This window comes from Tenrec ecaudatus, chromosome 3 (assembly GCF_050624435.1).
Source record: "Tenrec ecaudatus isolate mTenEca1 chromosome 3, mTenEca1.hap1, whole genome shotgun sequence".
Classification (NCBI taxonomy): domain Eukaryota; kingdom Metazoa; phylum Chordata; class Mammalia; order Afrosoricida; family Tenrecidae; genus Tenrec; species Tenrec ecaudatus.
Genome location: NC_134532.1, coordinates 59,533,767 through 59,546,726, shown reverse-complemented (window position 1 = coordinate 59,546,726; position 12,960 = coordinate 59,533,767). Strand labels below are relative to the sequence as shown.

The following is a 12,960-nucleotide window of genomic DNA, read 5'->3' as shown; positions in this document are numbered from 1 at the left end:
GGTGCTGTCCAGTCCGTTCTAATGCACGGCAGTACTGCCCGCCATCGTGCACTATCCTCAATCTTTCCCGTGTTGAGCCCATGGTTGCAGTCACTGTATCGATCCATCTTCCTAAGGGGCTTGCTCCCTTTCACCAGTGCTCTACTTTCCAAAGCATGATGCTCTGCTCTAGGAACTGTTTTCTCCTAATAACATGACCAAACTACACATTGCCTCCTAATAACATACTCCAAGTCTAGCCATCCTTGCTTCTAAGGAGTATTTTGTCTGTTACTTTTACCAAAACAGATTTGCTTGTTCTTCGGTCAATCCATGACATAATCAACGTCATAAGTCAAATGCATCAATTCTTTGGACTTTTTAATTCATCGCCCAGCTTTTGCGTGCATATGAGGTAATTGAAAAACCATGACTAGGGTCAGGCACACATTAGTCCTCAAAGTAACACTTTTGCTTTTTGACATTTTTAAGAGATATCCTGGAGCAGATTTTCCCAGATAAGCATCCTTAGTTTTTGAACTGCTGCTTCCATCAGTGTTGGAAGTGACTTCAAATAAAATAAAATCCACTTCACTCTTTACTCCATTTATCAACATGTTGCTGACTGATCTACTGGTGAGAATTTTTGTTTTCTTTAAACCAAGATACAATCCATAGTGAAGATAGCCATCTTCGATCTTCATTATCAGGTCTTCTTCATTTCCACCAAGCAATAGTGTGTCTTCTGCATATCACTGATTGTTGTCATGAGTCTGCCTTTGATTCTGATGCCACATTCTTTTCACATAGGCCAGCTTCACAGATTTCTTGTTCCACATGCAGACTGAATAAGGATGGTGAAAATATATATCACTAACACATAACTTTCTGGGTTTTAAACCAAGTAGCACCTCCTTGTTCTGTTTCAGTGATTGCCTCTTGCTCCATGTGCACATTACACATAAGCACAATCAGGTGTTATGAAATTGCTATTCTCTGCAATGTTATCTGTTATCAATAATTTGTTATGACCCACAGCCGAATGTCTTTGCATAGTCAAAAACAAACAAATAAGCAAACACCAAAGATGCAGATCTGGTATTCCATAGTCTATTAAAATTCACCTGATGCCAACACTGAGATGCCTGGCTTCTTGTCCTATTTGAATGTGATCACATTTTTTGTAGCTTTGTGCCAATGCACTGCTGCAACTATTTTTTAGTTATATTCAGCAAATTTTTATTTGCCTGTGATATTAATGATATTGCTCCATAATTTTCTTATTCTGTTGGATTACCATTCTTTGGAATGGACACATGCATGCATGGACCTTATCTCTCCCAGTCAGCCAGTTTGCTGTTTTCAAATTTCTTTACACAGATATAAGACTACCTCCTGGCTTGTATAGATTGTTGAACTGTCTCAGTTGGTATTCTGTCAATTTCACTGGTAGTGTGGTTAAGTAAGCATTGGTCTATTCACCATAATGCTGGCAGTTCAAGCTCAGAGGGATGAAAAATGAGACAGTCCACCACCAGGGCTCCTTAGACTTCCCATGGACTCCTTCAAAATTGAAACTCAAGATTTAAATGCTTTATTCAGTTCTACCAGCAAGAGAATTACTGAAAGTATTCATTCCTTCTAGTTTCCTAATTCCAGGCTTTGCTCACTGTAATACTCTGCTTTGCTTTCTCAAGCCATCCTTTGAACTCTGGGCTGCTCTCTTTTTTTCATTATTTCTTTCATTTGCTTTAGCAGGTACTAATGAAGATCAAGGACCACAGAGCTTTCTCAACATAGAGAGAACAAAAATCCTCATAACTAGATCAATAAGCATCATTACAATAAATGGAGAGAAGACTGATGTTGTCAAGGATTTCATTTTACTGGGATCTGTAATCAATGGCCATAGAAGTAGCCGCCAGAAAATCAAATGACATATCCCATTGGGCAAATATCCAGAAAGACCTGTGTATGTCTCTAACGTGTTAGAAAGTAAGGACATCACTTTAAAGACAAAACTGAATCTAACTCAAGCCACAGCATTTTCAATAGCCTCATATGTAAATGAAAGTTGAATATGAATAAGAATGAATTACAAGGAACTAATGCCTTTGAATTGTGGTATTGGCGAAGCACATTAAATATACTGTGAACTGACATTTAAAAAAGAAAAAACAACAACAACTAACAAATCTGTTTTAGAAGAAGTACAATCATAAAGCTCCTTAAAAGTGAGGATGAGAGTCTTCATCTCACATAACTTGAACTTGATCATCAGGTCAGATCAGACCTTGGAGAAGTATATCATGCTTGGTAAAGCAGAGGGCGAGTGAAAAAAAAAAAAGAAAACCTTCAATGAGATGGATTGGCCACAATGGATGGAAAAATGGGCTCTAATATAATTACAATTGCGAGGAGAGCGAAGTCCAGTGCTGTTATTAGTGGTGAACATCTCTCTCTCTCTCTCTCTTACATCTCTCCTTCCTGCTTGACTGCATCCTGTGTCTCATGTCTAAGGCCAATGGCCCACATGACCCATAATCCTCATTTACCACTGTTCTTCCTCTTTCCCACTCTCTTTCAGAGAGAGGGTTCTTGGCTGTTTTTTGGGGGTTTTTTGAACAAAGTTGACAGGTTGCCACTAGCCTTTTTTGTCTAAAATGCTTCTCCCCCATGCCAATATTCACATAGAGACCTCCTTCGCATCCTTGTCCAAATTTCAGTGAGTCAATGATTTTCTACACTGATCCCTTATATAAAATTTAGATTTGTCCTCTGCCCTAGTACTCTCAATTAGCCTTTACCTTGACCTGTGTTTTGTATGTCAAACCACTTTCTACACTAACATATTCTATACTTTTTATTATATTCATTGATACTATCACTTACTCCTTGATGGAATGTAAGCTTCACAGGGCAAGGCTTCTAGGGTATTTGGTGTACTGAGCCTTGAGTTACAGCATTGATTCTATGGGGAAAATATTGAATGATGTAGAAAGCACCAAAAGAAGATGAAAAAAATATGCAGAGTCACTGAACCTAAAAGAACTAGGCGACCTTGTTAGGAGAGATCATGCTTGGTAAAAAAGGAAGGCGCTCAACAAGATGGATTGACCCGTGGCTGCAACAATGAGCTCAGCTCAAGCATAGGAACAATTGTGCGGATGGCACAGGACCTGGCAGTGTTTCCTCCTGTTGTGCAGAGGGTTGCTATGGGTCAGAACTGATACAATGGCACAAAACTAACTAACTAACAACAATATATTCAGGAAGAAACATATTATACACACAATATTCAATTAAAATAGAATTGATAAATATCTAGGAATAAGTAAAATATCTCAAGTGTGATTATGGAGAGCAGTCAGGGATTTATTCTAGCAGAACGAGAATGAATGGATAAGCATAACGGGGAACTCTGGGCTAACCCTAGGAATGGCTTTCCAGCTTTGTTGGGCAATCAAACCCTCTTTGGATTCCAGCGAATAACAACTTCTGGATCTCAGCCCTAAGGAAGCAGAACCTTCGAGAGTGAACCATAGACCATATTTCAAACACCCATGTTCAGGAACCACGGCTCTCATTTCTCAATCAGTTCATCATTCAAGTAGAGACTGAAAGAGTTGGTTGTGTTCAAAGACAGATATTTATGTTTACATATGTAGAAAAAGGCTGGGCTTAAAAATCCTATGATTTTATCCAATCCATTCAAAATTGATTAATCCATTATATTTTGTATTCCAAGGATTGCTCTGGATGTGTATGTGTGCCCATTAAACCAAAACCAAACTCACTGCCATCCAAGTCGATACTGACCAATAGGGACCCTATATGACAGAGTGAAACTGCCCTTTGGGTTTCCAAGGCTTTATCAGAGCAGAAAGTCACATGTTTCACTCCCCAAAGGGGCTGATGAGTTCAAACTTCTGACCTTTAGCTTATCAGCCCAAAGTGTTAACCCCTCCTCCACCAGAATGCCTTTTTTTGATTCGTATTCTCGCGAACTCGCTGCTGTCAAGTTGATGCCAACCCATGGCAGCCTTATGAGAGGGTTGTTGTGTGTTTCTGAGGGGTTCCTGTGGGTTTCCGAGGCTGTCACTCTTGACGCAAGTAGGAAGACTCACAGCAACCTGATAAATTTCTGGGGCTTGATTGCAGCTTGATTAGCCTCATCTGCTGCCCCTGCTCGGCTGGTAAGTTTGAACCACTAACCTTGCAGTTAGCAGTCCGACACTAACCTTACAGTGGCAGTAGTGATATGCATGTTTTATATTGCTTAACACTTAACAACGTCATTGAATGTAAGAGAACAGGTAGAAAACTTCTGACTGGTTTTGAAAGTCATTGTTATTTCATTTAGTGAGTGTACCTCCTATTTGCTCTCAATCATGTTTATAATAAAAGATGTCTAAGTAAACAGGAAACCACCACGGGGAATGCACAATTTCAAAGGAGCTCGAAGCTATACTAATTATCTGCAACTCAGGGCATCCTCAAATTAACTTATATTTTTTGTTCACAATATATAATGTGCAATTTAAAATATTCCACAAAATTGCAAGTCTTCTTATCAATGGCAGGTGTTTTTATATATGGATCAACTGAAAATGAATCACTATAAAATGGCAAAATGAACTCAAAATAGCATGAAGAGACAAGCAGTGCATGTCAGACCTTTAGCCACTAATCTCTTCCTCTCTCAAACCCTTCCGCCTGCTGGCTGTGCCCTGTGGCTGGTGAAAGGATCAGAGCATTCATTTATCTTTCCACTCCCTGTGAAAACCAGTTGCCCTTCAGCAGCTCCAACTCTCCCAGGTACTTGTTGGAAGGAGCCCTGGTAACACAGTGAGTTCAGTGTTGGCCGTCAAAGCCATCAACCTCAGGAGAAAGATGAGGTTATCTGCTTGTGTAAGCATTCTCAGTCTCAGAATCCCTAAGCAGCAGCTCCACTCTGCTCCACTGGGCCACTATGCGATGGACTCCACTTGATGGATGACCTTAGGCTTGTGTTGTCGGTGCTTGCAGTAGCGTGGAATCCTATACATTGAGACCTGACAGAGCACACCTGGGCTCCATAGGGTTTTCGAGGCTGGAATCTTTCTAAAGTAGATCACCAGGCCTATCTTTCAAAGAACATCTGGATGGGTTCAAATCACTGACCTTCCAGCTAGAAGTAGAGGCTTCATTCGCCATTTGCTTGGTCCAGGGCCTCCTCCCTCACTCTCAAATTCACTGCCATCAAGTCCTAGCCAGATGACAGTTAGTTTATTGTGCCAGCCTGGCCGATAAACACAAGTGGGAGTAATTGAAGGGCAGAGAGATAAATGGCTCGGTGAGCCTCGCCTTTCTTGTCTCTCTTGTCTTTGATCATCGAACCAGTGCACGGCTGCCTTGCTTGTTCTGTGCCTCAATTTACAGGCTCCACTACCTGTGGGACACCTGGCCTGTGGACTGTGTCGCTGTAAGTTGAGGTCCCTTTAAGACCACACAATTGGAATGTACATCTGTGAAGCTGGGGACTGATGGCTGGTGACCTGGCTGACAGTTGGTGACCTGCTTTGCTTTTTGCTCCCTGTGCTGATATAGCCTAAATCTCTCTACAGAGGACTGACTGGCGGCCCTCAAGACTTGAAGGACTGCCAGTGTCTCACAACTTTCTCACAGGAGTGAGTTGCACTGAGCCATTTATACTGCTTTATAATTTAACTGTTCATTTCTTGTATTATATATCTCTCTATCTGTATATATATATATATATATATTTTGTTTTTTTATTAACAATTTATTGGGGCTCATACAATTCTTATCACAGTTCATACATATACATACATCAATTGTATAAAGCACATCTGTACAGTCTTTGCCTTAATCATTTTTTCTCCTCTTTTCTTTTTTTACATTTTATTAGGGACTCATACAACTCTTATCACCATCCATACATATACATACATCAATTGTATAAAGCACATCCATACATTCCCTGCCACAATCATTCTCAAGGCATTTGCTCTCCACTTAAGCCCCTTGCATCAGGTCCTCTTTTTTTTCCCCCCTCCCTCCCCTTTCCCCCCTCCCTCATGTGCCCTTGGTAATTTATACATCGTTATTTTGTCATATCTTGCCCTATCCGGAGTCTCCCTTCCCCCCTTCTCTGCTGTCCCTCTCCCAGGGAAGAGGTCACATGTGGATCCTTGTAATCAGTTCCCCCTTTCCAACCTACTCACCCTCCACTCTCCCAGCATCGTCCCTCACACCCTTGGTCCTGAAGGTATCATCCACTCTGGATTCTCTGTACCTCCAGCCCTCATATGTACCAGTGTACAGCCTCTGTCCTATCCAGCCCTGCAAGGTAGAATTCGGATCATGGTAGTTGGGGGGAGGAAGCATCCAGGATCTGGGGGAAAGCTGTCTATCTGTATATATTTTAACAATTTATTTGTTGTGCTATATATCCATCTTTATATATATCTTTATCTATCTATCTATCTATCTATCTATCTATCTATCTATCTATCTATCTATCTATAATTACTAGCAATCTGGTTTTGCCTCTCTGGAGAGCCCTGTCTAACACACCAACGCATAGTGACCTGCGTTCCTGTGACCGTAACTGTTAACACTAGCAGAAAGGCAGTCCTGTGGAGCAGCGAGTGGTTTCAAACTGCCGACTCTGTGGACCACAGACCAAAGAAAACCACTACATCACTAGGGCTCCCTTCTACACACTGCTCAGATCTAATTATCTAGATTCAATATCTTTCAGTTCATAGCTATCTGAAGAAGAATTTTCCAATTTGGATAAAAAGCTAATTTAAGCGAATCAGTTTTACTCTATGTTTCCTTTTACATGATGGAAACATAATTAAAATAACAGTAGCATTAGGAGGAGATACAGTTATAATTCATATAAGCCTGCTCTGAACTTTGTTCTAAATTATATCAAATTCCTTAAAAAGCAAATATCAGTGTATCGTGTATAAGTAGTTGCAACAGTAGTAAAATAGTATAAGTGTTCACGGTTATTCCTTGTTGATTGTGTGTCAGGCACTCTCCGTGTGCTTTCTATGAATAGCAATTATGCCCATTTTCTGGATTAGGACACAGCCGCTCAGACAGGTCCAGATGCTCCATGGCACACACAAGTAGTCTGGATTTAATCCCAGATAGAGTTTAAGCATTTTTCCAGAACCTCGTACTTGACCTTTCATTATGCTTCTAAGGAAGTACTTTTAGACATATACACTTGTTAAGGATTCACAGTTTTTTGAGATAATAAATTTAAATGAATTGAAACTACAAGCGTCATTGGAGACAGACCTTTCAATGTGTTCATTCCTTCCAGTTGTCTTTGTTCTTGCTGAGTTCCAGCATCATACCCAGTATGACAAACTGACAGATGAGGGGGCCTGTGATCTTTAAGGAAATTTGTCCTACTGTATTTGGATATATTTTTCTAATAGAATTCTTGGGATGAAAATTGCCATGTCCCATACAGGTTAAACTCAAGAATGTATAAGTGAATCCAAAGTAGAACATTTGATCTTCCTCTGATCCACTTCAAATTTGTTCTAGGTTTTAATATTTTCTGCTTTCTTTTTGATTGAGGTGTTTATTTCTTTAACTTTGTTATTGTTGTTAATTTGTTTTAAATGTGTTTTCTGTATTTGAAATCCCAGATAGGTAAGCCTGTAGAGATAGTAACTGGATTAATGGTTCCTTGGGGGTACGGCAGGGGAGGTTAAGGAGAAATGAGGAGCTAAGAATGATGAGTACAAGAATGAAGAAAATACTCTAAAAATGATGGTGGTCATTATAGTACACCTCTTCTTGATGTGACTGAACTACTGAATTGAATGATAAATGAATTACATGCTAAGAAAACTGTTACAGAATAGAACTCTCTTATGATCCTTAGTTTTAAGTGTTTGGCCCAAACATACACATTCTACATTAACTTGAGGGGGGCACTTACCTGCCTCACAATTTTCAGTCACAATCCCTTTATAGACAGGCTGAGTGAAGGAAAGTTTTACTTCTTCTTCCTCCATGTGAATGGCCAAGAGACCAGTGGCTGTCCTGGGGGGGATCCCTTGGTCCATAGCTTTTAATTGCACCCACAGAGGGAAATATTCTGAAGGTGGCCTTTGCAGAAGTTGAATTTCTCCTGTGTACTTATTAATAGAAAGTGCTGATTTGGTTTCTGCAACATTAAAAGTGACAGTTCCATTAAGCCCCAAATCTGGGTCCTCGGCTCTCAGAGTAGCAATTGTCACATGGACAGGCAACTCAGGTGGAAGAAAAATATCAAAGGGATTTTGCTCCCAAACTGGATCATTGTCATTGACATCGGTGATGCTTATGTGCATACTTACTGTGGCGCTCCGTGAGCTCTGGACGCTACAGTCTCTGGCCACTGCCCAGAATACATGCTGGGATCTGGCTTCTCGATCGAGAGCACGGGCAGTTCTCAATGTACCTGTCACAGGATCAATGGAGAATGCACCGAAAGCTTCGTCCACTAAAATATATTCGATGTTTCCATTCAAACCTTCATCTTCATCTGTAGCAGAAAGTACAAGAACTGTTGTCCCGATTTCCGCATCTTCCCTTACAGAGGACTGGTAGTGAAGCATGGGGAAGGAAGGGCTGTGGTCATTTGCATCCAGAACCCTAACTTGCAACTGCATCATGGAGCTCCGAGGTGGATCTCCAAGATCAGAACACAGGATGACCAGACTAAAGTTGTGGACATGCTCCCGGTCCAAAGGACGTGTAGTTGAAAGTTCTCCAGACGTTTCATTAATAGCAAAGTACTCAGCAGTATTTCCATCTGTAAAAGAAAATAAATATATATATCAAAAATCATTTGAATTATTATTTGAATGGGAAATATAGCAGTCCTTCACTAGCATTATATTCACTCATTCATTCATTTGCTAAATATCTAGTTTTTGATTATTAAATGCCAGTAATGTTTAGGTATTGAGAACGTAATAGTGATCACAATAAAAGTCCTTGCCCTCAGGAAACTTCTATTCAATTGGAGGGGATAATTAGATCGATTTAATTCAATATATGCCTATTAATTTAATCAATAATTAGAGCATTTGTCTTAATGAATTTGATAGATTTGGGGGGGAATATCATGACAACTTGATATATTCATCAATCATTCATTCTTTTTAATGGGATTGAAATGTACATCTTATTTAAAACATAGTAGAAGTCAGGTACAAAAATTATAGGATAAAATGTTCATTTCTAGACATCAATACACTAGTTGTCTTTGAAATTAAGCACAGTACCCCTGATGGCCACCAAAGAGGATCAAAGAGCGGGGGGTTTTAAGGGAAACAATTTTCAAGAGCTGATTTACATTATTTTCCTAATTTTTTGGTCTTTTAGTCATTTATTTAAGTGCAACCCTCCAGGAGAAATTCTAGATCTCATTGAAAGCAGCCATATCCATGGACTGCACACCATCTTCAAAAGCAGTTATTGATGCGCCCAGCATATCTGTACCAACTTACCATCTTCAACTACACACTGTGTTTGAAGTTTTAAATTCCAGACCCCACCGGAACAAGCTTCGATGAGCCCCAGACCAAGCCGTCTGCTTGAATACTCTGATGCACTCCTCCAATGTTGCCACATCGGCCTCAGCATCCACGGTTTCACATCTAGTAAGATGGAAGAGCTGGCAACCAGTGCAGGCTGCTTGGCTTTCTTTGACTCATCCTACGCAAGGCATTCTTCCCGTAGCGCCTTTGCTCCTTCACTTTCCTCCTCCTGCTCCGATCCAGAGAGATCAACTTTACTGTCTGCAGCGCCACTTCCTGTGGTGACTTCCAATTGGTAAGGCCACCCTTGCTCAAAGCTTTCTTTATTCCAGGCAAACTGGCCTTTTCCTTCTCATACGACTTGATGTGATTAGACCAACATAGGGCATGATACAAGTCAGTGGGTGGAGGGCCGGAGATTGCTTCCAACACTGCCACGTCTGTTGTGATGGCACAGATCCCTCGGTGTAGATCTTGTTGGCCAGGTAATCATTGAGCACCTGAATCCTGCCAGGGTTGCAAGTCTCTGAAACTTGTGGTGTCAGCTGCATGAGGAGGTGGGCAGCAGCAGGTGAAAAGAGGGTCACAGCCAATGGGGGCAAACACTAAGAGATGGGACAAAAAGGGCCCTAGAATTGTTCTGCCTAAGAATTTACTTAGGATCAAGTGGGTCAATTCACATATGTCCTAGAAGTTTCACCAAGGAAGTGGCTACACAACCTTTTGTTAGACTGATGAATCGAAACATGTAGAAAACCTATCAGCTTAGACCATAAGGAGACAGAGACAGATGACAAGAAGGAAGGAAGGAAGGAAGGAAGGAAGGAAGGAAGGAAGGAAGGAAGGAAGGAAGTTGCCTGCCTCTAGGCACTGTAACAGGCTAAAGGAATTACATCTGTCATCCTCCAAGAAAAGGAAAGACCATTCCTGGACTCTCAGAGACCACAGAATGTTGGAAGGAGCTCTGGTTGCCTTGGTTTCTAAAAGCAGAGTCACAGCCTCCTCGGATTCAAAGTGTGAAGCCACAGCATCTTGGCTTTGAACGAGTCAGATCTCTACCAACTGTGGTGCTGGAGTGGGAGGCTGATGTTTAGGTGACCTCGATGGGCTCTGGAGCCCAAAGCTGAGGAGGTAGGACTGTCACGTCCACGGAGCAGAAGAACTGGGTCTGCTGGGGTGAGGGATGGGGTCACTATTCAGATGGACTACAAGAGTGGGCCCCCCAAAACTGAGGAAGGAGAAGTACCATCCAAGTGAGCCTGAAAAACAGAGCTGCAGTCCCCCAGAATCTGCAGAACATGGTCAACACCCAGCATCCAGGACAAGGTCATTTTCCAGAAGGCGTGGAAGTATAAAGACCTATGAAGAAGTTTCAAATTTTTCATGGAATTAAAAGGTAATAAAAATTTTCCACAGACTTTTTTTGTTTTGTTTTGTTTTTGTGGTTGATGCAAAGAGCATCTTTATTTTATAAATCCATGAGGACTTCAAAAGTTCTTGGGAAAAGTGGAGTTAAAAGATAAAATTAAAAGCAAACTTTTATTTCGCAACATGTGCTCCCCATCAAGTTCAAAATGACACATTCATAAGTGATGATGCCAGCACGTATCCATGCCTGAAGGAACTGATGGCCCTAGAAATGCAGTCTTTTTTTTGCAATAAGAAAACTTTTATTTTAAAGATTAAAAAACATTTCTCATCCAAATGCTCACAAAATTGCCCTGGCTTAATGAGAGGAAGAAGCAGGGACACTGGTGTGAAGGACTCCGGTGAAGCTTTCTCGGTGTTTTTATGCTGGAGCTTTGGCTACTTTTTCTAGAGCATTTGCATAATAAGCAGATTTTATTATTCTTTGACCCTTCAAACAAAGTCTACAAGCAAAATGCCTTTAGCATCCAAAATCATTGTGGCCAGGAGCTTTGCTGTTAAATGGGTGGTCTGCTTTGCCTTTAAATGGGCCCCTTCTACTTCTTGATAACCATTCTTTCACATGTGCTTTGTCTTCCAGAAATACCGGTAAAGTACGGTTCATCTCGTATATAAACTGTCCACTGGAACCTCTGCTCTTGCCTGAAGCTGATCTGAGTGCAATAGCTTTGGAACCCATTTAACAGAAAGTTTGCTCAACTTTAATTTTTTCAATGAGAAGTGGATAAGCTGACTTTATGGAGATGCCTAGGGTATTAGCTATTGTTTCTGCATTTCATCATCCATGCTGTTCAATTAAGGCACAAGATTAATGTTTTTCCTTGCAAATTGATGTGGATGGCCTGCCATACGGGCTTCATCTGCAGCATCGTCTCGTCCGTTTGTAAAATGAGCCGCCCGTTTGTAAGCTGTTGATTCCTTTGGGGTTTTGTCCCCAGAAACTTTTCGCAAAGCAGCAATGACTTCACTATTCTTCCCCCCAAGTTTCACAACAACCTTGATATTTCTTCTTATTTCTATTTTAGTGGTATTCATGTTGCTCTGACAGGGTCTCTTATCAGCCTGATGTGTTATTCTCTTTAGTGCCTCAAACGAAATCCCGTTCAGACCTAAATGATGCATAACGGACGGGAACTCCTGTCCAAAAGGCTCCCCTTTGCTCCTAGACTATACATGGAGGTTTGCGGTCTCCCAGCGCTCACCTTCCCCTCAAAGCCGACTGATGCTCCGACGGGCGTGATGTTCAGGAAAGCCTTCCAAAGACATTTTAAAGGTACCTCGTGTTTTCAAGCATTGAGAGTTATAATGTAACTTTTTCTGCTGGGTTTTGGACTTGCTTAGTATCTGTTCCCCCTTCACTGTTTCCCATTGTAACGGACATGTCTACTTTGGGCCTGGTCTACCACTGGACAAGGCTAAGTCAAAAAACATTGCTATTAAGGTTCCAGTTCAAGTATGTATTCATTTACGACACACAAACTGGGTGTAAGCAATCTCTGTCATCAGTGAGTGGCTGTAAGTATGTTCTCCCAGTAATATCCTTGTCCAAGCTTCATTTGGATGCCTCTCCCGCCAAAAAGAAAAGGGGGGGGGGGTTCCAATCAAAACTGGTTAAATTCAAAGTACAAAGATCAGCTCTGATGATTACAGAAACTGTTTTTATCGATTTTCTCCAAGGGCGTTGGATGATCACAGGGCTTAATAGGAAGACGTTTTGAAAAAGCGCTAACTGAATTGGTAAGAAAGAGGCCTGGCAAGTTGTGCTGAGGGTTTTCCCCCATCAGGGCGATGCATCTGCTTCAGAAACGTGTAGACCTGTGTGAACGATGCGTGGAGAAACAATAGCTTCATCTGTTAATGTTTTTGTTAGTCAATGTTTCTATGATTTTTGTAGCAATACATTGTGACTTACCCTTATGATTTGAAAGTGAATAACTTGTATTGTACAATTCACAGGTTCACTGGTGAAGTGGTATTTTATTTCCAGATG

The 12,960-nt window shown here is 41.1% G+C and overlaps 1 protein-coding gene and 1 pseudogene across 1 annotated transcript in view; both read right to left on the bottom strand.

Moving 5' to 3' along the window:
* DCHS2 (dachsous cadherin-related 2) overlaps positions 1–12,960 on the bottom strand; it is a 341,195-nt gene that overhangs the window by 66,482 nt on the left and 261,753 nt on the right. The window contains exon 13 of the mRNA XM_075544792.1: positions 7,955–8,812. Within this exon, the coding sequence (XP_075400907.1) occupies positions 7,955–8,812 (858 nt within the window). The remainder of the gene's footprint in view (positions 1–7,954; positions 8,813–12,960) is intronic.
* On the bottom strand, positions 9,422–10,093 carry LOC142443058 (elongation factor 1-beta pseudogene; annotated as a pseudogene).